Source organism: Mchenga conophoros, linkage group LG13 (genome assembly GCF_057382185.1).
Source record: "Mchenga conophoros isolate Kocher_MC1m ecotype Shallow Benthic linkage group LG13, M_conophoros_male_GT1.1, whole genome shotgun sequence".
Lineage (NCBI taxonomy): Eukaryota > Metazoa > Chordata > Actinopteri > Cichliformes > Cichlidae > Mchenga > Mchenga conophoros.
Genome location: NC_140538.1, coordinates 22,618,632 through 22,645,921, shown reverse-complemented (window position 1 = coordinate 22,645,921; position 27,290 = coordinate 22,618,632). Strand labels below are relative to the sequence as shown.

Genomic DNA, 27,290 nt, shown 5'->3' with positions numbered 1-27,290 from the left:
TAGTTCAGTCTTTTTTCTTCAGTATTTAGTAAAAAAATAGGAGTTTGGGTTACAGTAAACCAGTGGTTCTCAAACTTGTGTGGTGTAGGCTGTGAACTTTTTCCCTGGCTTCTGCAGTGGCCCGTGCCAGAAAAATGTCTGAGAACCACTGCTGTAGATCTTTTCACAACCATAACCACACCTTTAGGGGGGAAAACCAAAACGTTTTCCTTTATGCTAACTTGCCAGGGTGATGACTCCCATCCCATGAATATGCCCCATAAATATATGCATGTCATAACTTTACAACCTTCTGTTGTAAAAATGCTCCTTTATGAGCTGTGGTTTAACAATGTGCTTTGAGAGTGAACCAAGAATCAAATTTTATCCAAAAATTATTTATGGCAGAGTAGATTAGGAATGTAGCTGATATTTATTCAGCAGGAAAATGAGGCTGAGTGTTTCATATCAAATAATTGAGGTCGCATGTAAGAAAACATAAGAAAACGCTGGCTGCACTGCGATTTATTTGCAAGTTCTTACATGAACCAGCTCTGGGTCTAAGTCCTTCGAGAGGGTTTAATATTTTAGTAATGAGAATTTGCTGCATTAAATTACAAATCCAAGGGTCAGAAATGATCTATATTTAATTTGCTTAAAAATGAAGATTTACTGGCCCGCACTGCTGGATATAGTGAAATATTAGTACTGTCTGGGTTTGAATAAACAGAAGAATGGCATCATGACTTTTGGTGAGTCATCATGTATATAATCATTTTTGTTGCAGACTTTTGTTTTTTGCATAAATTATTTTTCTTCGTAGTTAGTCTTTGTGATCTACCCGGTATGCTATGTGGGCGTTGCAGAGTAACATCCTGTATATTGATGCTGACCTGGCCTGTCCAACATTGAGAAGGCCAAGGGTAGCCACGCAGAATGCAGAAGATTATGTTTCTGTCAAGTCACCGAGTCGATTCTTTTCTGCTTTCCTGTCATCGCGCCTATGATTCATTTAAGAAGTTGCATTCTTCGGTCTGGCCAGGCCAGACAAGGAGACCAGTGATTGACAGGTAAAGACATTACTATGCGAAGGGAAAGAGAGTACAGGGAGAGATATGAATATTTGAGTGGATAGCATAAAAGAATCTTGTAATTGATTTTCTATCTAAGCTGCTGCTTCATTTACTAAATAAATGCACTCACTTAGGTAGCAGGTTCATCTTGCCTTCTTCATTGTCTCATTGTGAAGACAAACTTTCCCACGTTGTGTATTTTGCTGATGATTTTGCAGATTGTTTTTATAGCCTTCCACTTACCACCACAGAGCTTCAAACATTTATCCTTGCTAAAAGTAGGCCGTGCTTACTTACAAACGAGCTTGTGTTTGTCCTGTTCCGACAGATGTGATCCACACCGTGGGGCCGGTGGCCAGAGGTCATGTGGGCCCTACAGAGACTAATGACCTCACCTCCTGCTACCAGAACTCCCTCGACCTGATGAAGGAGCATGACTTGAAGACTGTGGTGAGTACAGTGCACTGCCAGGCTGAGGAAAAACTGGACTCTGTTCAGAGCAGTTTAAAACACACAAATTATATGCTTTTGGTGTTTTTGTTTAACAGCGAGTAAGCCTTCAGTGAGAAAAGCTGTGTTTGAAAATTTTGGAAATTTGGAAAAGGTACGGGAACAAAAGGATTTAGCATCTTTCATTTTAGATACAGTTCTGAAAAGCCTTAATCTTCTTTATTTAAACAAAAGCAACAGAGAACACAACAAAATGGTAATGTTTCATGTTTGTCAAATGAAGGCTTTTCATGTAGACTACTTTGGGTTGTGATTAAATGAAAGGCAGGCCTTTGTACCCACCTCTCTATTTTACGACTGTGAATAACCACGCTGTTATTTTTCTTTTTTTTTGTTTGGCAACCCACTTTAAGGTTAAAAAACTCTGCCCTTTCTCAAATTCCACAAAGGCTTTGGTGTAGATTTGTGATGTGTCATTTTTGTTTTCAAGAAATTAAGTCTCCCGCACCAAGAAGTAATTTGTGATGTTTCTTGGACACATCTGTGCCACCTCTTCAAGCTGAATTTTCTTCTTTAAAACAGCAGAAGAACAATGGGTACGGTGCATGCGACTGAATCATAAGGGCTTTAGATGAGACAATGCCCACACAATCCACAGCTGGCAGATGATCATTCACACACTATCTAAGCTTCTAGCCATGCGCGGACTGTATGTTTCAGGCTGGGCTGTGTGATATATGGATTTGCCCTGCCCACAGAGGGTAAACAAAACAGTGTCACACCAAATATCCACAAATCCCACTTTCTGTGTCAGTGTACTATCCTGCAGCCTCATCAGAAGTCAATCGATGGAAGAAAAATGAGACATACATGAGTGCCGGTTTCATTAAAGACGATGTTGACAAATTCCTGCTCTATAGATGACTTATTGTGAGTGCAACAGACACCTCTATGTTGCAATTAAATGGATTGTGAAGCCAAATGTCTGAAGTAGTTGGGTTTTGCTGCTTCGAGGTTGTATGAGAATGAGCGGCAAGTATTCTGCAACTTCTCAAATAGTTACATCCACTAAAGATGAGTCACAAGCGTGACATTGCATTAGCATATTACGCAATTACACTGTGTTCTGCTCAAGAACTCACTGGCAAAGGGAGCACCTCGGCAAAATCACTTGGCATCTCGGGCCTCTTCACGGGAACCCACCACCTTGCTTACGTGCTTTCATCCACAAACCACAAAATCCTTGTTTTTTTGCACATTCCAAAGATTTATTTAGATTAGGTCTATCTCTTGATTTATTTATACAATAATCCATATATTTATAAGAAACAGAGTTTCTGTTTTTACTAGGAGCAGGCAGGATTCTGTCTAATATATTTACACAGCTGTTGTGAGTTGAGCAGGCCTTCAGTGAAAACAGTGGTTTTCTGTGATTGGCTGGCCTTGTAGGATGAACATTACATTATCTTAGCCACAGTCCATTTGGTCTCTCCTTGCTGCAAGGACAATAGACAGCCTTTTTTACCAAACCGAAAAGGAAATAGCTGTTTCTTTCTTCAAGCAAGGCTGTGGCCCTGATTTAGTTTTAGTCCAGCTTGCCTTGATATGCAAGACACACTTGAAGAGAGGCTGAAAGGGTTCTCTGCTAATTCTTTGTTAACCGACTATCTCACAGGCTCTTGGTGCATAACACAATGTGTCTAAGTTTCTGGTTAGCTGTTCAGCTCTAAGCTCATTTCAGCCTCTCTGAAAGGGTCTCACTATGAGGTTTGCTGTTTGAGAGATCCCACTGACGACAGGCCCGCTGCCAAGTGGGTCTGTAAAGTGGGCAAAGGAAGGCAGGACAACAGGGAATCGTAGATGGCTGCCTCCCTAAAGGGGATTCCAGGGCATTACACAGGAATAGGAGTCAAAACAAAGCTTAACACAAGATAAACTTGAGCATGAAAGGAGAACCGATTGGTTGCTAATCCCCATTTCTTTGAGCTCAAAGCCACCCTTCGGGCTCCACAACGGTATGGCTACCACAGTCATCATATCAGAAACTTCTTGTGCATGTAGCATGTCAAGATGGGGAGTTTACAGAGAGTACCACTAAATTTCAGGACTGAAAATGCACTTCCTTTACCTTAGGGCAGCTCAGTGCGTGAGTGCGTGCTTACTAGTATTCCAGTGGTTAGAAATTAGATAGAAGAGCATTCCTTCTCCTACACTGTGCTGGGCTGATTTGCAGCTCTGCTGGAATGGAAGTGAGGAAGATCAAGGTATGACTTTTAGAAAACCTCAGGCAGTTCCTGGATGGGTTGCAGAAATGTTTCTGATTTTTTGGGGGTAAATTTTCAGCGTAATATTTGTATGGGTTAAATGTCCTGCAACACTTGTAGGATATACAGTAGAATACTTTTACCGCTTGACCGATTTTGCATTTTGTCTTGTTCTCTGGATAAATAGCAGACTGGACGATGTGCCGTTGAAGCGTGTTTTTCCAAATCATTTGACTGCAGTGCACGCAGGATAGTGATAGCATGTGTTTGTGCACACATAAACTTTGCCTTTTACGTGCGTCATCCTCAGGCATATGTGAGTGTGCCTGTGTTACTGCAGCATCTTTGCTCATTTCTTCTCTGCCTAGAGGACTCTTATGCTTCAGTGCTTTTTTTTTTTTTTTTTTGCTTTTTTTTCTGCGGCTGAAAGAGCAGCAGGCTGTCACAGCTCCCTGGGCTCTGACTGACCATAGCCCACAGCCAGGATGCCAGCGTTCCAGCAACACACAGGGGAGCTATGGGAGCTTTGCAGGAAAGTTGCAGCTCTGGACTATTGAGCAGCATGTTGTCAAACAGCCCCCTCCTCTGCTCATTGCTTGTTACACTACACTATGTTGTTGTTTCCAAAGGAGACTCAGGTGAAGACCCAAAGAGGAAATATTGGACTTGTTTAAAGATTGATTGTAGTTATGTAGTAATAAGTGATAATAACACTAACTGCCCTTTTACAGCAAGAATATTCTAGATGGCTCTGATAAAGGTTTCTGTGATATATGAAAAGGTTTTTCCTAAAGGAAATCAGACAAATAAAGATTTCCTGTAATGTGTCTGTGTGCAGAGGTCCTAACAAATCATAGGACATGCAGTTCTTTTGCAGCCAAGAAACTTGCTAATGAAGTTCATAACTCAAAGGGTATTTCTTCAAGTTAAGGTTTTCATTACTTGATAAAAGTAAAGTCATTCACCTGTGTACATGTATATTTTATTAATACACTTGGGAGTGTGTGTGCTTTACATGCATATGGGGGCTTGTCTCCAAAGAGCTGAAAAGCCTGAACTGAGGAGACGGTAATACAGGTCCCCCATTATAGTTAGTCATGGACAGCTGCTCAGATTCTTCCCTGGAAGCAAGTATAGCGTCTATCAGGCAGAAAGAGATATGGAGGGAGACGCCACCATCTGGAAGTCATTCAGATTCAAGCTCAGAAACTATATTAACCACTTATACTACAGTATGACTTTTAACATAAAAAATACCCAAGTCTTTATTTGTATTATCCTTTCGGAGAGTATCTTGTCAAGATATTAGAACTAAGATTTTATGTCATGGTACATGAGATAGAGGGAGCGTTTTACTTGTTGACTAGTGATTTTGTGGCTATTGCGTGCCTCTTTTTTGTTCACAATTTGACTTTGACGGGCCACAGTTTGATGGCTTGTGAAACTGTTTGTCATTAAGCTATTTCTGGCAGCATATTGTGGGTTGGCAGCTGCCAGTGCGGACAGTGACAGGGTCGCAGACTGTATTTAGTGGCCTCCTCTCTGACTCCCATGCGGCCTGGAAGTGTTTAGCAGTCATAACACACAGGCTTCGAGGAGATCCAGCAGGGAAGCCACAAATTGCCCGTTGAGGAAAATGCTGAAAGCCAAGTGGATTGCAGATGAATGGTGTAGAATGATAGGATTAGCTCCCCCCCTTTCTCTGTGGGCTTTTTCCAAGGCTGCTAGGAGCATTAGCTTTCATTCATTTTGCCCGAGAGCGTTCCCAAAATGCATTCCCACAAACAATATCTTATAAACATGCACACTCGGCTAGAAGATGACAGCTGATAGCTCCTACTGGATAATGTGTTTGACATGACAGTGACAAAACAAACCCTTGTATTATAGTGAACTTGCCCCCAAGGTGGCGTCAAGATAGAGACACTCTGGGATTTGTGTGAGAAGTTGAATTTAACCTTGACTTATGTTCTGTTTTGGTCTTCGAGTTTTAACAGCATCCTATCGGCTCTCAAGAATGATATAAAATATGCAGTAAATAACATTTACTGTTCCATCTTTCTTAATGTGGGTCACCCGTGATATTGAAAATGTGTTTTTTACTACTGCGTTTAAGTGCACTAGAGGGTCTTTGTTCTTATTTATGTGTCTAAATATTGCCATATCAAACTTAACGACTTTGTACTTCATCCTTTTCCATTTTGGTGTACCCACTTCCCAAGTGATTAATTAATTTTCATTTATGTACTGAGCAGGTCACGCACAAACCATTCCTCTGTGTACTTCTCTCCTCTTTCTGTTTTTTAAGATGTTTCCTGCTTATCTGCTTGCAAAATATAGTTGTTTTTGTACCTTCATCACCTGGTATTGCATTTAGTTAATGTTATTGTAGTTATAAATATAAACCCCCATATATTTCATAGAGATACATAGTAACTGTGTGACTAACAAACGGTACCTTTTTTGTTGTACAACTTTATTACTTTACTTTGCAGTAAAAATCTACTGCACTTAAATGTATTGCAGACCAGTCCACTCATATGTGTAATTGGTGGATATGTATACTGGATGTATATGATTGGTTCATATAATTTATTAGGTGTAATAAAAAGTTTGCCCTTCAAGATTATCTCCTCGCGCATTTTTAGCATTACAGATATTTTTAGATTGCTAGCCTTTCTGCAGTTTCACTATGAATGTAAAATGTGCACAACTCAAACAAAAATCTCCTTTTCAGATTGACTTTTGTATGCAGGATAATGTCTGATGATGAGACCGTGACCTCATCAGGACTCTATTGTTTTTAAATTATTAGTGCAGTCAAAGTTGCCACCAGGAGCTAGCTTGTCTTTTTTTTTTGCTTTGCTTTGTGCCGTTCCTCTGGGTGAGAGCATCCAAATGTTCATCCATGTTCCCAAAGTTAAAATTGCCACGAAGGGTTACTGTTTTGATACCATGGAAAAGATCCTTAGCACACTGCAGCAGCACAAGCGCAAAGGGCCAGATTAAGACTTCAGTGGAGTGATCCAAAAATAGCAGTCGTGCTGAAGTCCAGAGGTACATGAGAAGTGGGCCCTAAAAGGGACATTGACCAAATTGAAATAAGATGTTTTTTAATGATTTTTATGGAACAAGTCCCAGACGTTTTTAATCACATCTTGAAATAATTTTTTAATGACATGTAAATATTTTTTGGTCCACAGCGAGACATATTTGCAGTCCATTTTCATTTTCTCGATGTCAGCAGAAATTTATTTTTGTAAATTTAGCTTTCCAGTTGTGATTATTATACTCATCTGTGCAGACACTGTGCTTTATTTTTCAGCTAGGCTTTGGTTTGTTTTGTTAATATGTGAGCAATATAGCTTTTTAAAATCCGTATTAGTGCAATGAAAAATCTAGAATAAATCGAGACACCAAGGCTTTATGGAGAAACTGTAGTGCACTGAATTTATAGGGTGTTGTTCTTAAATTAGACACAGTATGTGATTATAACACAGGCCCCTTCTGTAACCAATCATTGCTAGGAGCACACTTCCACATACACTACATTACCTGCTTGCATCGACAAAAGTTAATTAGTCTGAAGCTTTCAAAAGGTCACACCGACATTTAAATTAGTCATTTCTATTTGTCTGATCCAAATCATTGGCAACACTGGGCCAATTAGATCCAATTATAGTGATAGTGGTTGCCGTGGTATGCCACCTAGTCGGAGTTAATGACCACTGGAACCCCAATTACCTGAGCAACCTAATACAGAAGGAGTCAACCACAGGGGGAAGGAGGAGCTTCAGGTGCAAGGAGAAGTCAAAGCCCCGCCGTATCACCTTCCCGTGACAGCCCTTCACTCGGGGAAAACTTCAGAACTTTATGTGAGGTGAAATGTTAGGATATGTAAAATGTGACATTTCTGCACACCTTGAGAGGGGCAATCACAGCTGATGGGTATAGAAGAGGTAATCTCCAGAGTGTCTATGTGCAGAGGGCTGATACGAACATGCTAGTGTCTTGATTACAAGCAGAGTGAGCCCACATCAATCACACTAAGCTCTGTCTTCCACTAAAGGCTACTCCATCTAGTTGTTCTATGAGGAAAATGGCAGCAATTGCATGATATGTTAATATTCCCTGACAATAATAAAAGTGCTTCCCATAATTTAAGTACTAAAGCATAGTCAAGTAGTATAAGACCCACTCAGCTCTCAGGCTAGTTTTACTTCATCTTTTTCTCTTCTGCTATACCTGACTGTGAGGAGTCTCCTGAATTTCTATGAAGCTCACATCTCTCTGTGGTACCATCTGAGAATAGAAGCGACAGCTCGCTCCCAACTGAGGGACTGTCAGAGGAAGTTGTTGATTGAACAGATGTCGTTCCCACCAGACGCCATGAGAACGAACACCACAATAAGCATGCATTAATTAAACATACCTGAAGAATGTGGGCAATGCAGGGGAACAAAAGGCATTTCTGTCTACCTTTGTCGCCGCTTCACAACAGGAATGAGAAAGTGAGTCGCTCCTTACCTGTGCTTTGACTTTCAGAGAATGCAGAGAGTTTAAACAGGCTACGAGCTTAGAGATCAACCCAACAGAATAATAGCGATAATTAGGTCTGATTAGCAGTGTCTCGTTCAGCTAAAGCGCAGTTTTGGAACGGGCCATTTGGAACAATGCTGATTTTCAAAGAAACTCACAAGTCATTTGCCTGAAGGAGGCTTCGTTTGAATCACATTGTTTGTGACAAAAGAAAAACTCTCGAACAGACGATACGTGGACGGTGGCATTTGTTTGCTTTGAAATCTCCTCAGCCTGAACCAGTACAGACAAAAATGTTCTGGTCCTTGCTCAAAGCTTGTTTTTCCACCAGTAGGCTCCCATCTGTTTCGAGTCGTGCTCGAGTCTGAAATACCTGTGTCATCAAACATTTCCGCCACCATCTGATAAATGCTTCTTCTTTGATCAAAGGAACTGAGCATGGAGGAGGGATGTGAGATACATTATTGTACATACGAAGGCTTTTCTCATAGCCTGACAGTTACGCTTCAACTGAGTAAATCCCAGCAGTCTCATGGATACTGCAACAGATTGGTGTTCATCGGCAGCAAACTGAGTGGAATGACTTCTTGTTTACATCATTATAGATAATTACCATGCCGAATCAGTCCAGCCAGCAACGCCTGTGCCGTGTGTGTGTGTGAAAACAGAGACGCCTCTAACACTCCTGGTCATCTTGTTACAGATGCAAAAGTGTCCCCTGGGTTTATTCAGTCATGGCTCGGGTGGTAGAGCGGGTACTCCACAAGTTGTGTGGCCGACAGTTTGATCCCATGGCAATTGATTGCCAGCAAATAGATAAATGAGAAATACTCAATACAATTTATGATTTCAATTTGAGACGATGCCTGTGGGCGAGTCTGTTCAAACAGAGTACACAAAGGAAGAATCACAGAAAACCTTTTGTATCATGTGCAAATCAGCAGCTAATCTTTTACCACCAATCCAGACATCCAGATGGTGCATCTGTGATCGTGATATGCATAGGAACAGTTTCAATTTAGCACTCGCAGATGGATGCACTTAAACCTAAAAGCCAAGACTTTTAACACGAGTCTGTATCAGAAAATACATTTCATGTTTTTTTTGTTTGCTTTTTCCATGTAGGGCACTGAGAATATCTAATCTTTTAAAGCACAGCATTTAAAATGCTTTTTTTTTAATTAAAAAAACACAAGATCATTGTGAACATGTGATCTATTAGCAATGTTAGTAGCTTTAGCACGGGTGTGAAAGCCAGCTTTACTCTAGTGTTGAATCTAGTTAGCCTCAAAACGCTCCCTCGAGGTGTTTTCATTTGGGGCGTTTATGAAGCCAGGTGTCGAACCCAGTTGTGACCTTGCCAGAGCCGTGTCCATGAAACTGGAATTTCCTGGTCTATCACAGGGTTCCATTTCAACAAGCTTGCACCCAATTATCCTTCAATCATAGTCTCTGGACTTACAGACGTGTTTGGTTGGACTACAAGGTCTCTCTAGCCCTGGATCGGCACATTGGGGACATTTATTTCACTACACATGGCATCTTTTCAAGGCAAAAAAAAACAGATAGCATATCAGGTTAATATGGATGTTGCAAAAGTTTATTGTTCTGTGAGTTTCTTTTATACTGGATCAGTATCTCAAGACACAGCATTATGCACTGTATGAACATCACGTTAGTAGTCTGATGAAGGGTTTTCCTGATTATTCCACCCTTCATTGTATGGTGTGCAACTGGGAAGTCCATAGCTCAAAGTTGGTTTTGCATTTTAGAAGTACTGTAAAAATATATATCACAGGAACACAGAAATTGAAATGACAAGCAGACTGTGTAGTAATTGGTTTATTAATGAGAGTAATTGGTTTGTTTAAAAATGAGAGAGAGGAGGAAGAAGAAGAAAACAAAGCCACCCCTTTGATCCTCTTAAATCCCCTTTGGAAAAAGAGATAGTGCCTTTCAATCCTCTTAAACTTCATCTTGTCGTTGATATTTCCTCCTTTCTGACTTAATTAGGCTCTGATATTTTATTTTACTTACTTTTTAGTGAGTCATGTCTTGTTGAGCACATACAGCGACTTAAATCTTAATATCATACTGCTGGCTCCTTTTCAATACATGCATTTCCCCCTCCCATAAAACATGCTTAAAATTTAGAAGCTAAAATATACTAAGCACCACTCTTTGTTTATGCATCGGTTCCCATGTGTTTTATCAAAGAGAATGCTTAACATAGAGAGCTGACAGGTACTGGAAGCCTTGGGAGTCTCTGTAGTGTTTTGTGCATTTTAGATATGAATAACTACATATCTTCATCCTGGCTATACAGTCAGAAATTTAGATTATACTGCCTATCAGCTGCGTACATATTGTGCTCATTGATGTTCGATTTGGCGAAAGCAAACTTGGAACAAAACATGATTAGATGACCATTTGTCCAGACCATATTTATTCTAGCTTATGAGAATATCAGGACGCTCTATGCAAAATCGTTGATTTATCCACAAACATACACAGGGACAAAGTCTTGCCCACTCATCATTTTGTTATCAGATCCGCAGCCTTCCACCTGCAGGCTTGAGCAGGGGAATAATTGTGCGCATAGGCAGACAAGCCAGTGTTTATGTTCTCCTGCATATTTTGTTAATTACAGTGCTATTACCCCACACATATATACCCGGTTTAGTGCCATGATTATCTCCCAAGGTCATCGCTAACGAGGGCTGATGCGCTGTGCCTGGCCTGAGCTGATTGACTCACGATGTTAAACTGGCTCAGATTGATCCTACTCAGCAATTCAGGAGGCAATGCAGCACCTTTCACAGGTTTATGAGAGAAATATATTGGGTCTCACGCTGCAGAATTGTATTGCTTTGATGCTGAAGATTTCAACGGAGATGTAAAATACCTGTTTCTGCCCCAGCAAATGTTTTCTGTTGTTGTTTTTTTAACTTCCTGTCTACTATCAGTGACATTTATGTTTGGACAGAGAATTCAGCTTTACTTCCACAAAATTATCTTACCGTTTAGTAATATTTGAAAAAAAGATAAAGGAAAATATAAGCATGGCCTTGTTGCTTGACTCCTAACATTTACCTGAATTATCTGCACTCTGCTGGAAACAGGCTATTTCTCTGTGGACAAGTGTTTTCTGATTATTTTGGTGATTCAATTTTCGATAGCGAAGGCATTTAGCAGCTGAATATTTGACACCTGATTTTCAACGTGCAGCTAGTCCGTCCACGTTCTTGCTCCAAGTTAATTAAGAATTATACAGGATGTTAGCATTAAATCATTATGAAGTAGGCCTACTGTAGTAATAATTTAAATGGGGTCATTTAAAAGATTCCTTTTATTGTCATCCAGCGACCTTAACATCATAAATGTCACAGTAGCCTTTTATGAATGATGCCACAAGTGTCTTTACCATAGGACAGTTTTAAATTTAAAACAGCCATTAGTGCACCTATACACTGATTTTCCATATAGATGTAGTTAGCTCAAAGATTTAGTCGCCGTGCCATCTCCTGAATGAATTATCTGCCAGAAAGAACACATGGGCGAATCGTGTTTCATGGTTTGACTTCTTACTCACAGCTTGGAACGCCAGATAACCTCCAAATCTTACTCGGCTTAATGTCAAATGTCACATTCATAAACCCCCGGTAACGACGACATGCAAGGAATAAAATGTTATGTGCTCTTTCTGTAGGATCTGAGCCCCGTCGTAGGAGAACAAAAACCGTAACGAGTTGAACATGGAATGACATATTAAAAATCTTTTTTAAATATGCCAGAAATTGTCGCAGAAGATTAATCAGGTGTAATAGAGCGCAGTGTTTGCGTAGCGTGACTTTGAACAACTGTCTTATTCTTGCGACAGAGTTGGATATGTGTATCCGTGCGTGTGTGCGTGCAGTATTTGTTGCACAGAGGAGGACGGCGCTTTTTGATCTGCAGAGCACTGAGCACAAAGGACACCGATCAATTGGGATATTGAGAAAGCACTTCATCTGATAATTTCCCTTACAGGAACTCTTCCCTTTATCTGGACTCAGCACAGCAAAGTCACTGAGCAATTAAAAGAATGAGCACGCTACAGTATACTAACCACACACTGATGCAGTAAAAAGGCCCTATTATGAAATTGGAAAAGAAGTGAGTTGAGATAAGGATACGCAACATATTGTTTGGGATTAATTAAGACGATCACGGCTTTAAATTCCTACTGTAAATGAGTCCAGTCTTGCAGGACGAGGTTAAGTCATGAGGAAGTACATAATAGTCTCTTATCCATGTTATGATTCACACTAAATACTAATCAGTGAGCTGTGGGGTTTTTTGTGCTTGCATCCAGTTACTGATTAAGAGAAATTATTTGAAAATAGATGCACTCTTTTAGTTTTTCAAAGAAATGATATTTCCCAAGTGGCAGGATTGTTTGGTCAAATTATTTCTTGTAGCCGAATGTGAGACTTCCTTTAGAGGGATCCAGTGCAGTTTTGCTCCAAAAACATGTGATGTATTTGGTGTGGAGAAAATGGTTTTCCACTTTTAGCAACTAATTAATTCTTTATCAATATTCATGATGAACTCCACATTTAGAAAACTGTAATTAGCTTTATTATCCTCTGGCCATTTGTGGGGGGGAAAGTTATCCATATAGTTCGAATCAAACCAGAGACACAAATCTAGTTTCTCACCAAATTGTACACGGCGTCATTAGACGTTACCTTGCATGGAAATCAGATCAGATCAGTCCAGATGCAAACTGCATGTGACAAGATCACTTCACACCAGCATTGTGTGCTATGAAGGCAGGCAGAGTTGGGAGGATAGTGTAATAATTCACACGAGCCACCTGGTGATTCCTTCAGTCACCTTCCGGTTTCCTCTCAGCCAGCTGCTCCCTGTACTCCTAATCAATCCGCAGTGCCAATGCTTCTGCAATTCACCGTGACCTTGAGTAACATGTCCCCTCTCTTTCGTTTTGGACGTTATTCCTACTCATTTTGAGGATGCACCTGTGCTCAGACCGAGACAGCAACTCTTTGTGATGCAGCTCTGAGATTTTACTGTGATCAACAAGAATCTTCATCTACATACATTAGACAGCAGGTCCTCTACTGCTCTTAATGTTAGTGTGGCAGGTTTTACCACCATTTTTAGCGTTTTGCTCTATATCTGGGGCATCAAACATAAGGCTCAGGGGCCAGAATTAGCCCTGTCAAAGACTATAATCTAGCCCACTGGATGGCTTTGGATAATATGTTTTACAGCTTTTCCTACTGATCAAGATGTCCTGCATGGCCATTTATACCACACATAAGTAATTTAGTAATAAATAAACAGTAAAATGAGAGAGTTTCCTGCCTTTTCATTATCTACTGTAAAAAGTGTTTACAATGTGTTCACGGTAAACTAAATATAAAAAGGGTAATTTTCTTCAAACAAACATTTCTATTATCAAAAGCCTTCTGTTTCATAATTACTGCGGAAAGAGCTACCACAACTTATTCTGTAGCGCATTTTCTTTCTTACAATTTAAGCCCAAAGAGTCGTTCTGGCAGATGCCTTTCATTTACTACAGCAACATTTCTTTAGCATGTAGAAAAACTGGGTTATACTATTTGAAATTCCTGTCGCTAACAAGATATCTGAGGGATTCAATGTGCAGCTAAACTTCTTTACACTGACAGAAATAAGAGTGTCTTTGACCCAGCGACCTTAAAATGAGCTCCATGCTCCACCTCTGCATAATTAAACAAGAAGATATTACCACAGTTTGGCAATTTTAGTCACTATTTGTACTAATTGTACTTCTAGTGAATAGTTACCTAGTTATCTAAAATCTATTGAGGTAAGAATTGTAGATTATAATCCATTTAGGAGACTATTTTAAGCAATATTGTTGCACATATCTGGTATAAATAATTACACGGTAAGCTTGTGCAGCAGCTGGAAGTACATTTCTGTCCAGGGCCTAAATTCTCTGCAGGTCTGTTTCTTTTTGGTTGGAATCTGAAAGAGGCGGGGGACTTGTTGTTCTGCTTGGCTGACCGTATACATGTATTGTCTGAGCCAGGCCACAGTGGCAGAGTGGCTCTCTTCACGACCCCAGTGTGACAGAGCTGTCTCTACATGAAGGTGACCCTCTCTCTGGAACCTCCACTCTGCCCAGCTTGCCTGTCAGGTCCTACAGGCGTCATGGTCTATTAAGCACTTTAATGATGACCACCGCCTCATGCAGTCACACAATAGCCCCTCACTCCTTCATATCCCTCCATAATTTGCGGTGCCGAATGTGTATATTAGTGTATATTTTCTCTGAGTCACCATGCTTGTAGAAAGCTATCTAACTTGTAACCAGCTTGTCTGTGGGCAGATTTTGATTAGGCCAGAATCCTTGGTGAAATAAATCTCCTCTGGGATTTAAAGGTAGATACTTTGAACAGGCAATCCTTCAAAAGGCTTTTACACTCAATAAATCCACTAACGCCCCAATGTTTCAAAACACTGCTTTTATAGCCTCATACTTTATATCCATATCCTGCACTGTAGTGTAAAAGTGACAGGACTACTTGAAGATGGCAACAAGCCTTCGGGAGCACTCCTACCGATTCTTTCACATCTGTTGATCCCCAATATCCCTGTACCCGTCATGAATAAAGGAAGTTTGCTACGTGACAAGTTTATTATCTTCTCCCCTCGAGGTTGGCAAGAAGACACCTCAGATGTCAGATAGGTTCAGTGTCTGTGCAGTTTTAGATGAGTAAAAATGTGGGGACAATGGATGAGACAAGGTCTGAAGGGTATCCTCAGTGCAGTTCATTCCACCGCAATCACTTTACATCTAAAACACCCGGTGTCTATCCTGCAAAGTTCTCAAAAAGCACGAGTCAGGGAGAAGGCGAGAGCAGGACGAGTCCCCCACCTAAATTGTAGTCCCACTGAAAATACTTTTCTTTTCAATATTACAATGAAATGGTAGTCATAAAACTCTCTTTACTGTGGCTTTAACAACACACAGTGATATCAGGTGGGACTTTGTGTATAATCTCACATAGAAGCTCCAAGGAAAGCTAATATTATTTAGCATTATTGGATTTTTTTATTTTGGCAGCTGGCATCAAATAAAGGAGAGCGACATTTCTTGATGCATAATGCAATATGACGCCTGCTATGCTACAATATTAATGTGATCACTTTATACTCAAACTGTGGCTTATATCTTAAAGTGTCATCAACTAAAAATGAAGAAAGGAAATTTGCAATAAATGTTATTTTAGTTTCATGTTTAACTATGAATTTGGCCTCGCACATATCACCACTGCTGACACTGTAAAAAGAAACAAAAGAAAAATGGAAAAAAAACACGTATATGAACTTGCTGTTTGTAGATCTTGTGTAAGCTCTGTGAGTTAGTGAACTGTCATTCAGCCAGTAATAACAGTAATTTCTGAGAAAGCTGTGCTTTTATGTAGCTCCATGTTCCCAGACAAGCAGAGGTGCTATAGGCTCATCAAAGAGACGCATAAAATGAAACGTGTATTATTGTTGTCACCTTTCAAGACGTATTTCATACAGAGACAATGAGATACAAGGCCCTTTGTTTTTGCCGTAGGTACGAATATCATTAGATCTACCATGAGTGCAATAAGTGTGAGTAGGTGCAGTAGCCTTTGCTCACGAGACAATAAAACACATATGGAAATGAGCCGACAGCATGACTAATAGTTTGCAGTTTCCACCACGCGCCCATCTTAGCAAAAAGCCTGTTCTCTCAAAGTGAGCCATTATACAGTTATCAATGAGCCTGCCTCGCCTTTGATCTCTCTTTTAAGGGGTTGAGGATTTGATAGCTAAAAAAAGAAACACCTCAGAGAAGCTATCGGTATGCATGCTGTCTGACGTTATGCCCAAAATAAGGGATAAAATGAATACAAAGCAAGCTGTCACTCTCCATGTCCCTCCTGTCCCTAATCCTTCTACTCCTGAGTCTGTGCCTGCCACAGCATCATCAGAGCCCAGATCAAAGTGTGAGAGAATGGCCCACAGGTCTGCACAGAGGGAGAGCTGACCTCCTCAGAGCTTACTGTGTCCTTGGACCAAAGTCCTTTTAAGGGCTAGACATATTCATTGAAAACCGATTCTGAGCTGTGTGCCTAAATTGAGCGTTAGTTTGTATCAGCAATCTGGCTTTATGGACATTCCCCGAGGTGGCTCTTGTATCTAAGGTGTCATTTCTATAAGGACAATTTAGCCACCTCATTTGAAAGCACTTATGTTCATACTGCTGGAATTAATTTACTTTAGAGACATGCACCCTTTAGTATACAGTAAAGCAAATACATTAGTGCTCATGCCCACACTACCGCAAGCTTTATTACTTAAAGCGTACCAGGCCAGCGCATATACTATAAATTGAAAAATAATGTTTTCTCACGCTAAAACGACATAGGCCTTGACCTCTCATACCGCTGCTGTTAATTAGTGTTGGTTGCTCTTACCTCTGGGCAAGCTCAGATTTATGGCTTAATGTTGTGGGAGCTTAAAACGAACGTGCGCTGCTGGGGCCTAGTCTGCCCATGAACTACATGGATAAACAGGTTTTCATACTCAAACCACAGCACTGATATGCTTCTTGTGGATTCCCTGACTGCATGTGTGATATTGAAATCTTAGATTTTAGCAAATGGATCTCAAATGAGCAAATTAATTTTGAGATTAACTGTTTAATCAAGCACAGGCTTTATACGTTTCATTTTCTGCCAATTTCATAGCTTAGTCTCTGCATACATTAAAGGAAACTTTAACATGTTGAGATTATTATTCTTATTGTTTTTTGTGGGATTTATTTGCGGATTTATCAAGCACCATGTAGGAGATCGATATCAATTTCATCCCTGCACATTCAGTGGGGAGATAGATCAGTCGCATGTTTAGCCTACCCAAGCACAATCCGTGGCAGCAGAGGGAAACGGCTAGAAAAGGAACAAAAAATCTTTCCAGTTATCCTGGGTACTGGTTATCTGTCTGCCGCTGTGCATCTTTTTCTAATGCCTATTCATCTCGCTCCGGTCTACCTTGGCTCACAAACATGCTGCCGCCTGTCTTTTATTCCTTCACAATATTGCATCACCGGAGTTCACACAGGCTATGTATCACTGGAGCAAATGAGACGAGATATCAAGTGTTGCAGAGCTGTGCACGATGAAGGCAATCACAGAGCACCCTGAGCTTCTGTTAACAAAGGGAGTTCATTAAGTCCATTAAAATCCCAGCTGAAAAAAAACAAAAAAACGCTGCTTGCTTTGAGTCTTTGAGTAATTATTCCTAAAGCACAAGGCCAAAGAAGAAATCGGAAGAAACAGACTTAACCTCGTCTTACGTCAAATGCATTGCCGTAAAGTACGCAGGAAAAAAGACAAACATTCACTCTTGTAATTGGGAAACGTGTCCCTGTGATTCAATAATAATTATGTATTTACTGTGCATCCGAGGGGTCAGTGCTACACCAGGGCGGAGTGTGCAATTCGATTTGCAGTTAATGAGGTTGGGTCTTTTAATGAATGTTAGTTTTTATTCTGTATATAGTGCTGTGGGGAATGTGGTTATGGCCTCTTTTATCATATGTTATGATTCTTTGCTTGATTCATCTGGGTAATATTTCACTGAGCTTTACTATTTTATACATTTAGAAACTTAATAGAGTAATCCAACAAAAATGAATCACAGAGCTCCTTAATTAAGCATAGAAACCTTAAATAATTCCCAAAGGTGATTTTATATAAACAAACTTATCTCATTATCTTAAGGAAAATAGATATAGAAGTGAAACCACTCTCTTTGATGCTTCTAATACGGTTGCCTTGCTGGGAAAATACTACTTAGTCATATTTTAACTGTGGGAATGGCCTAAATGCTATATTCAGTTATTATCTGGTGTAGTCACTCGTGATGTCAGCTCCTTCAGTGACAGTCCCTCCTTGATTCTGGGTGACTGCTGGTGCACAGCTATGCCTAATCTCTATTTTCACATCAACCACATTTTGCCACCCCGCTGACCACACGCTATTGTTCGTTCTGCGTGTTATCTTGTAACACTGACTCCCTTAAAAACCAGTGTACAGTTCAGCCGTAGGTGACCCTTTACTACTGTAAATAATGCAGGGCAACAAAAGGGGTTGATTTCAACCGAGCAATCATTCCTGTGTTGACGGTGGCACTTGAAAGCACTTGGGTGGGTTTGGGGCTCTTGTAACTGGACACAGCCTGAGTGTGACCGGGCCATTAGTATGCATGCTGCAGCTGACGTGATTTTAGTTTCACATCGGTCCTGCCACAAAGACAGGGGGCATACAGTCTTCATATTCGTGCCGTTCTGTCAACTCAAAATTCAGAGTGGGATTTTGACTTTGAAGCCACTTTGATATGGTGCTTTTGAAATGTTGAAGGGCGGCTTGAAAGGAAAAATGTTTAATTAGTAGCCTTACATTGGAAGGGTACCATAGGCTGGCTTTCACTCGCCATGACCAGCACCCTTCCTCCCCTTCCTTTCCCTGATTAAATGTGCTATTGAAGTTGATTTGTGAATGGAAATTAGTGTCTCTTGAAAAATGCTCGCTGATTGTTTTACTATTCGTTTAGATCAGCCACTTGGGAATCATCTGTTCTTACGGTACAAATCACGAGCTATATTTTAGGATTACTGATAATACTAACCTTCTAGCTCCATATGCTGCTAATCTCGACTGAGACAGTTTGACACGGGGTATGGATATTTGAAAATCCATGTATGCTCCCTTTTTACCTTTCATAGGATATATGGCTTGGCTTGTTCCTTTAACGCCGTTTTATCTTCAGTATTTCAGAGGCTCTCTCTCTTTGAGATACCCCATGAAACAGCAGCTTGATAGATTCAGACAGAATCCTCCTATTCATGTCTTTGATCACTTTCTTTATGACCACCTGTAATTTAACCCACCAAAATGCAAATGACTCCTAATGCTAAACACCACGCACGCATGCTCTACATATCTTAAGCTCTCGCTGAAATATTCACAGGCTTTAGAGGCCCCGAGGCATTTTGAATGATGTCTTATACTCTGCTCGGCGCTGAGGCTCAAATATTCAAATCAAACATGATGCTCAAAATTACCACAAATACATTTTCCTCTATTTATCACTTTCTTTCCTCCAATCTCAGGATTCAATCAAAATGCCTCTTTGGTTTATAATGTCATGCCTCTTGTGCTAAATACAATAAAAATTTCATAAGATCATCATAATTATGTCAGGCTAAGGATTGTAATCAAAGCAAAGTTCAAGGCTTTAAAGGAAGCGGATGTTAGATACTATAAATTGTCAAATAAAAACCTGCATTCAAACAGAAGCTGCATGTTAAAATGAAAGATTTTTGATACCCTAGTGGCCCACAGTGTAAATTTGGGGCAGTATTTGCTTTTGCACCATTATTTCTAGTAGGAGAACTAAACTGGTGTATGTTAATTTCCACTATTTATGCAGTGTTTGATTGATTGTTCGTACAGGACAACCAGACAGATACAAATGGTAAATGGCCTGCATTTGTATAGCGCTTTTCTAGTCCCTAAGGACCCCAAAGCGCTTCACACTACATTCAGTCATTCACCCATTCACACACACATTCACACACTGGCAATGGCAAGCTACATTGTAGCCACAGCTGCCCTGGGGCGCACTGACAGAGGCGAGGCTGCCGGACACTGGCGCCACCGGGCCCTCTGACCACCACCAGTAGGCAAACATGGGGTTAGTATCTTGCCCAAGGATATTTGGCATGCAGCTAGGAGGCAGCCTGGGATCGAACCACCGACTTTCTGATTAGTGGCTGACCTGCTCTGCCACCTGAGCTACAGCCATGCTTTAAAATGTGCTCTGCTCTGCCTCTAACAACAGTCTAAGTGTTAGCTTTCCAGTAAATAACATTGGTTAACAGTTTTTCAGATGTTATCTGCTTTGAAGTTAAAATATTTATGAGCTGATTCCAAGTATGATAATTAAAATAGCTTATTGGGCATTTTAAGATATTTAACTTTTTACATTTTATGGACGCTGTTTCAGTTTGTTTTAATCCTAAATTGTAACCTTCTCATCTGTTTCTGATCGCTTCATGCAGTGATTTTTTTAGCTTTCTTCATTGTGTAACATCATAAAAATCTGAAATAGTCTATTTAGCTAGAGAATACGTATTCTGAAATATTAGAAAGCATAGTAAGGTTATTCCAGCACAAACATTGCACAGATTTTATTTAGAGGCCAGACTGCCAGGTCAGATCAAGATGTTGTGTTAGGTAGGATGTCAAGAAAGTAGATCTGTTTGTGTCATCACTTGAGGTGGCTGCAAGATCAGGAAGAGCAGGTAGCGCAGGTCTTCTATTAATCAGAAGTTTGGTGGTTCAATCGCTGGCTCCTCCAGTCTGCATGGGGTACCCATAGAGTAAGTGTGAACAGTTCAGGCATTTACTTGTGCAAGTTCTGCTGAATGTGATTGACGGTACATTCAGCAGCACGTTCTTCTTTCGGCTGCTCTCTTTAGGGGGTCGCCACAGCGGATTATCTACTTCCATCTCATCCCATCCCTAAGACCCTCTTTTGTCACACCAACTCTCTGCATGTCTTCCTTCTCTACATCCATCCAAGTAAAAGAAGAAATTTGACAACCGCTTTTTACACAAGCTGCTTTTTCGATGATGCAATCAAAATTGGATGAATAGTTTAGGAAGAGTGGCGCTTCGAAAATTAGCACCTGCCCCCATTCGGGCTTTTCTTGCCAATATTCTGGGCTCAAAATGTGTTTTAGTCATTTGTAGTGTCAATGAAGAACGTTTGGCATCAGGACTGACCTAGCAGCATAACATACAAACTACAGCCAACCATCAATTTCAGTTCAGTAACCCAAAATTAGTCTTGATGTGACGAGTGGGTGAGGACTTTCATACTCACTGCTCGCTTTGTGCATGTTAATTTTACACATCACAGCATATTGCTTTTTGCACACATGCTCTGATTTGCCATTGCTAAGGTAACACCACTTCACTTACCATCCCCGGTTTGTTTGTGTTAGCATTTTGTTGCATGAAAGCAGTTTAGCAGGTTAAAACAAATGTGCAGCCATATGTTGTCAACATTTCTTTTATTATGCTTTAAACTTAAATACTGTTTGTTCCTTTGTTCTTACTTTCTGTTACTCATACTCAGGTCAAAGGTTAGGAAAGGAGCCTACCTGCCATTTCCTGACTTCTGTGGACTTGGTGATGTCATGCTTGAGGTCACTGGGCTAAACCAAGCGGAGGCGTTTTCCTTTTGTAGGACTTTTTGTTTACTTTATGGCTTGCGGAACAATTTGTTCCGAGTATTTGTCTTCGTAGGCAGTCATTAAGCTGTGTAAATGAGCAATTGATGGATCAGTGAGTGTTCTCAGATGCTCATGTTGGTTTCTGTGTTTACTGGCTTGAGCGACTGGTACTGGCTAGACTAACTGGGTGTGAATGGGCATCCTTTACAGTCAGTCAAAAATTGCTTGAGATTAGTCTGCCTGCCAACCCCTTTCTTAACGTTCAAGCCAGATTATTGTATGCTTGATATACAGTCATTTCAAATGCATTTTGACTGTAAACTAGTGTAATACCACAAGCTGCTATTTATGAATTTACTGCTCTATGAAGAACGAAGCCACAGCTCTATTCTCCGGCTGTCAATCCGAATCCGAGTCTGTCTTTCTCAGCTTTTCACAGCAGTCTTGATTTCACCCACCACAAGCATGCTAATTTAATCAATATCATATGACTTTAAAAAACTGAATATATCCAAGAAGAAGTCTGCCTGCAGCTGTACAGAGGAGGTACAGTGGAGCAGCAGGAATGCATTTTGCTTTTGAGTTTACTTGACATGGTTCTCACCTACACTCATTTGAATTCTGTCAGCCGTGTGCGGGTCATGTACAGGTCAGTTTTTCTCACAGATGTGACTTTCTTCCCTTTGTCTTTGCCTCTCTGTTGCTCAGTGGCCAGTGATATAATTTCAGCTAATCCTGAACAGGAGGCCTCATACATAAATATAAGCCGACGTCTGATTGCATGCACCTTCAGCTCAGATTCACATCATGTTCCCACTTGACACTGACGGGATCATTGTCATGAGTTGACAATTTTTTCTGTGAAAACTCACTATGAAACGAGAAATAAAAGAGAACGGTTTCCTGCTGTATTTTCGCTGCACTGGTTCAGAATACAATATGTATATTTTTAATCTTTGAAGCGTGTCAACTTATAGAGTGTAGCTGTAAATGTTTTAAAGTTGTTTTATAGTTATTAGTGCATGATCAGATTGTATTAAAAAACACTTTCTTTGTGTACCTTTGCACTGTAGGCTTCAGGGTAAACTGTGCTCGATCAACCATACAAGCTGGTCATGGATCAATGAATCAAGAAGCCATCAGTTCGGCATCTCTGTGTATTTGCCTCACCTCTCTGCACCGTCCAAAGGCTGAAGCATTTACACCTTTTTTCTGCCCAGCCATCTCAGCACTGTCATTGTTTGGCTGACAGACACGCTGCAGCCTGCCTTTCTTCCCCTGTAACACTGCATCCTTTGCACGTGCAGATGGGATCAGTGCTGTGGAAGTGAGCGCAGTGAAGGTAATCATAGAGCAGCCTGAGCTCCATTATATCCAAAGAAAGTTAATTATGTCCAGCTACTATCTACCATTGATCCAATCCCAAAGTGTGCCGTTGTTTACTTCCGAATCTGTGTTTAGTTAAGTCAATAGTAAAATGCAAATATTCAGGGTACTGAAGTATATCTGAAGTAAACTTTAAAATGATAGCCGCTGTCAGTGATTCCACTTTTTGATTATTTGCTCCTTTGGACTCACATTTGCACAAAAAAATAGATGGATCTGGATTTGAAGAAAAAACATTGTGATAACTACTCTTCTAAAGGTCTATATTTTCATTTCTGTTTTTGTTAAATGTTACCTACTATTTCTTAAGGATAGAAAATGCTTTGTGGCAGCATAATTTTGTATTTATTGCTGGCAGGACCTTCAAGGAGGAAAGAGATGTTCTGTTCTGTTTGTAACAATACGAATGCTCTACCTGAAGGCTGATTCATGGCATTTCTTCGCAGACACCGTAACAATTTGTGATCACGCAAACACGTCAAATGTCCACACAGCAGGAACATAAAACGGTCATTTTATGTTCCGAGTTTCATTATCTCCACCCTTACAGCTGCTCATCAGAGGAGCTGGAATTGCCATAGTCACTCCTGGATTTTGCACACGTGCTTTCCATCAGTGGCACCTAAAAGTGAGCGTGCCGTTCCTGAAACTCTGTGCACTTTCTGTGCACTCTACCTGGGAAGTGAAATAATCCCTTGAGTAGCAAAGATCCATCCTGGCTCGCGAGTAATTCCCTACACAGCCAATGATGCTGAGACCTTAATGGACAGATGTAATTGTGATAATAGTTGTATTTGATCTTGGCACATATGAAAACTGAGGTGGGACTCGGGCCATTAGGTGCCAGGTTTCCTAGCCTCTGCATTTCTCCATCCTCCATTTAGCATAATGACACAGAGTATTGACTGTGGTATTATGCAGAATAAAAGGGTGTTAATGTGTCATATTTAAATATCCTGATCTGTAACTGTGGCATGTTCCTTTCTGCAGTAGCAGGTAGCCAATTTGTGAAACTGAAAAACCAGGCATGACCTACATGCTTAAAGAATTACAGCAGTCAACAAAGAGGATTCTGTTGGATTCCTGTTTTTGATGCCCTGATGTAAGCCCACACTGTGGCATCACTGGTGAATAATAACATACTTGTGGTCACATTTGCGCAAGATCTCCCCATGCTGCTGTGATTTATAAGCATACCTTCCATCTGCAAACAGGCTAGGAGGCTCCTACCTACTGGGGCACCACCCCGGGTCCAGTGCTATTTACTCAGCCAGCCGAGACGAGGTGCTCCCCGGCAGGATCCTGCGGTCACTGTGCCCATGCATGCTTTTCTCTCCATTAACCTGTCTGCTCGTGGCTACTGTGAAGTGCCTGCAGCAGGTACAGTAACGCAACAGCATTTTGCCACAGGTTGAACTATCTTTATTGTGCCATTTCCTGCTGTTTAACAAATGATAAAAAGCTGCAGGCCATCAAACTTAGCGGTAACAGTGACTAAGTTTTATGAGCTCTATATTTGGTAAACTCTAGTCACAATATGCACTCAATAAATCATGCATTAATAAGCTTTGTTGTGTCAGTTTTAAAATGAAAATGCAGTCTCTGTAAAGATGCAGATATTTGTCAGTGCGTTTGAGTTATACGTAACACCAAAGGTCCAAATAAATAATTTTTTTTCTTGAAAACATTGCACACTTTATTCATTCTGTGCTGTATCTAATGCATTTTGAACCAAATAAGTGTGTAGAAATACTGAGAGGAAAGGTGCTCCACTTTAAAGTGATGTGATAGATTAGGGAGGAGCCCTGGCAACAGAGTAATTTCCCTGGTGACCAATTTCTGAACACTCTGAGCAAAGAAAATCAGCAACAAGCCTACATGTCAGCTATAGCCCCATACCAGGGTGCAGGCGTACACGCTGACTCATTTCTAATGAGCAGCCAGAGATAGAAATAATAACCTAAACAACAAATCATAGGTCATGACTGCAAATATAGTGCTGACGGCCTTAATTAACATTAGACCTTATTCAGTGTAAGCAGATATAAAAGTATGTATGCAAAAATGTCGTCAATGGTGGCCCAGGGTTGATGGGGAAAGAAGATGAGAAGTGGGTTATGCTTTACTATTCTTACATTGCTGCACTCTCTGGTTTGCCTCCGAAAACTACTGTAGCAACTTTGTTGCATTTAGTGTGATTTTGGCTTAAATTCCGCTCGTCATTTCTTTTCTGTCTTTAAAAGCACTACTGCTATATGTGATACTATAGAGTATTATGTGCAGAAGCATTTTGAGGTTGTTCTTAAAGAGTTTATATAAAATCTATGAAATATCTTTGGTTAGTGAAAAATAAAAGTAAACTGGTTTTAAATATTACACTGCACGCTTACTGCCTGATAGATCCATATAAAGTAGATTGAGCTTCAGCATGATTTTTGCTGACAAAGTCTTATAATGTGCATTAACAATGACATCATCACAGTATCGACCTTTCTCTTTATGTAACTCGGTTCCCGCTGTTGCACCTTCATATGGACGCTTAGTGTTTCCTGCTGCTCAGCGTGCTCTTCCTTATCTCTTCTACCGTTCTCCGAAATATTTTCAATCCAAAACTGCATAGGCATGGTAAAGCTACCATTATCATCTGTCTCACTGCAAAAATTGCACTACAGTAGCAAAGAGCGATCAATTTAGTGTAACTAGATGAATTTTTATGGATGTGATGCTGATGGCTATTTAAGGTATTTTGCTTGATCGCCAGGTTGTCCTGTGCTCTCTAAATTTGAGTGTTTATGGTAAAGCACTCTTTAACATTGTAACATGTTCAAAATGACTAATTCACAGAATGAGTAGAATACAGATATAATGAAATCTGTTTTGTCATTGATTTAAATGTTCAGGTTTTTGTTTGTTTGTTTGTTTGTTTGTGTTGACAAATGACAGATTTGCATTTAATTCATTTGACAGAAAATGGTTGCTTGAAATTTAAGTACTTCAACTGCTGGTCACTCCTCTTAGCATCCTCTGTCACCTGGTTTTGAAATGCATTGCCTTCTTAAATTAATGTATATTACGATCTAAAAACATTAATTAAATTATCACCTGGCTTGTATCAACTGCATCTGGTGGTTGAAAATTGATCACAACCTAAATTAAGTTTGATCAAGAACATGAGCAGCAGCTCATGTCAGGAGCTCTTCGTGTCATTGCCAATGTAATGCAGTTGTAAAAAGACAAGCCCTTCATTTTGCAGAACCATTTCTCTGTGTCCTTCAGAGGGGTGCTTAAAAATGAAACCTAACTGAAGTTTGAATGTTGTAACATTCAAACTAGAAGTCACTTTTTCGAGAATGCCAATGTTCACATTTTGAACAGAGAGGACAGATGGTTTGAAAGAGGGGTGAAAGAAGCCATCTATGTTCACTGTGAATGACCATCTTTGAACAGGGATGGTGGCTTACGACACCAAGTGTCTGCCATCTATAATCCAGTTTTGAGATCCCTTCTCAAATGCCTTAACACCCACTCACATCCTGGGCCATTTGACCTCAGTAAATCACATGATAGGGTGGGGCTAGGTTTCACAGTGAGCTGAAACTTTGGCTGATTGTGACCCACACTCGTTTTCACACCTTGGCTTGTGTGATTAAGTAGAGGATCAATAGGGGGTCCATGACCCTCTTGGGGACACTCCCATAGTGCTTAAAATCTGGGACTCTCCACCAGTTGCTCTTAGAACTGAAGAAGCTTCTCAGGTGAGAAGTGAAACGTCTTCAAGAAACCTAAAGAAGTCCAGACGCTGCTTAGACTACGATGACCTGGATGACTGAGAACGTTCACAGACATGTTGTAGCATTTCATTTTCATCTAAGGTTCTCGCCATAATCATCACTCTGCATTAATTTGACTGAATATGTTACTAAAGCAGATTAAATCTGTATACTAGTTCTTCCATTGTTTCCCTATATATTAGGTTAAAAATTGAGCCCATTTTATGATAAATAGGTTGTGTCATTGTTTTGCAAAGGGTCTTTTCTGGGCACTGGCTGCAGTGTTTCGAGGTACAATATTTGGCAGATATTTTGAATGTTTATCTCTCCATGTCATCCTCGAGATCCTTGAGAATCTGAGAAAACACTCCGGCTGCATGCTTGGGGTCATTGTCGAGCTACTGATTGATTTTTGGACCGATTAGGCAACTCCCTGACGTTGCTGAGTGATGAATATGAATCTAACCCTCGTAAAGTGCTTAAAATCTTTCCA

General features: G+C 40.4%; 1 protein-coding gene across 1 annotated transcript in view; it reads left to right on the top strand.

Annotated features, from left to right (window-relative positions):
* macrod2 (mono-ADP ribosylhydrolase 2) overlaps window positions 1-27,290 on the top strand; it is a 413,397-nt gene that overhangs the window by 284,459 nt on the left and 101,648 nt on the right. Inside the window, exon 6 of the mRNA XM_085297273.1 lies at window positions 1,381-1,502. Coding sequence (XP_085153399.1) covers window positions 1,381-1,502 — 122 coding nt within the window. The remainder of the gene's footprint in view (window positions 1-1,380; window positions 1,503-27,290) is intronic.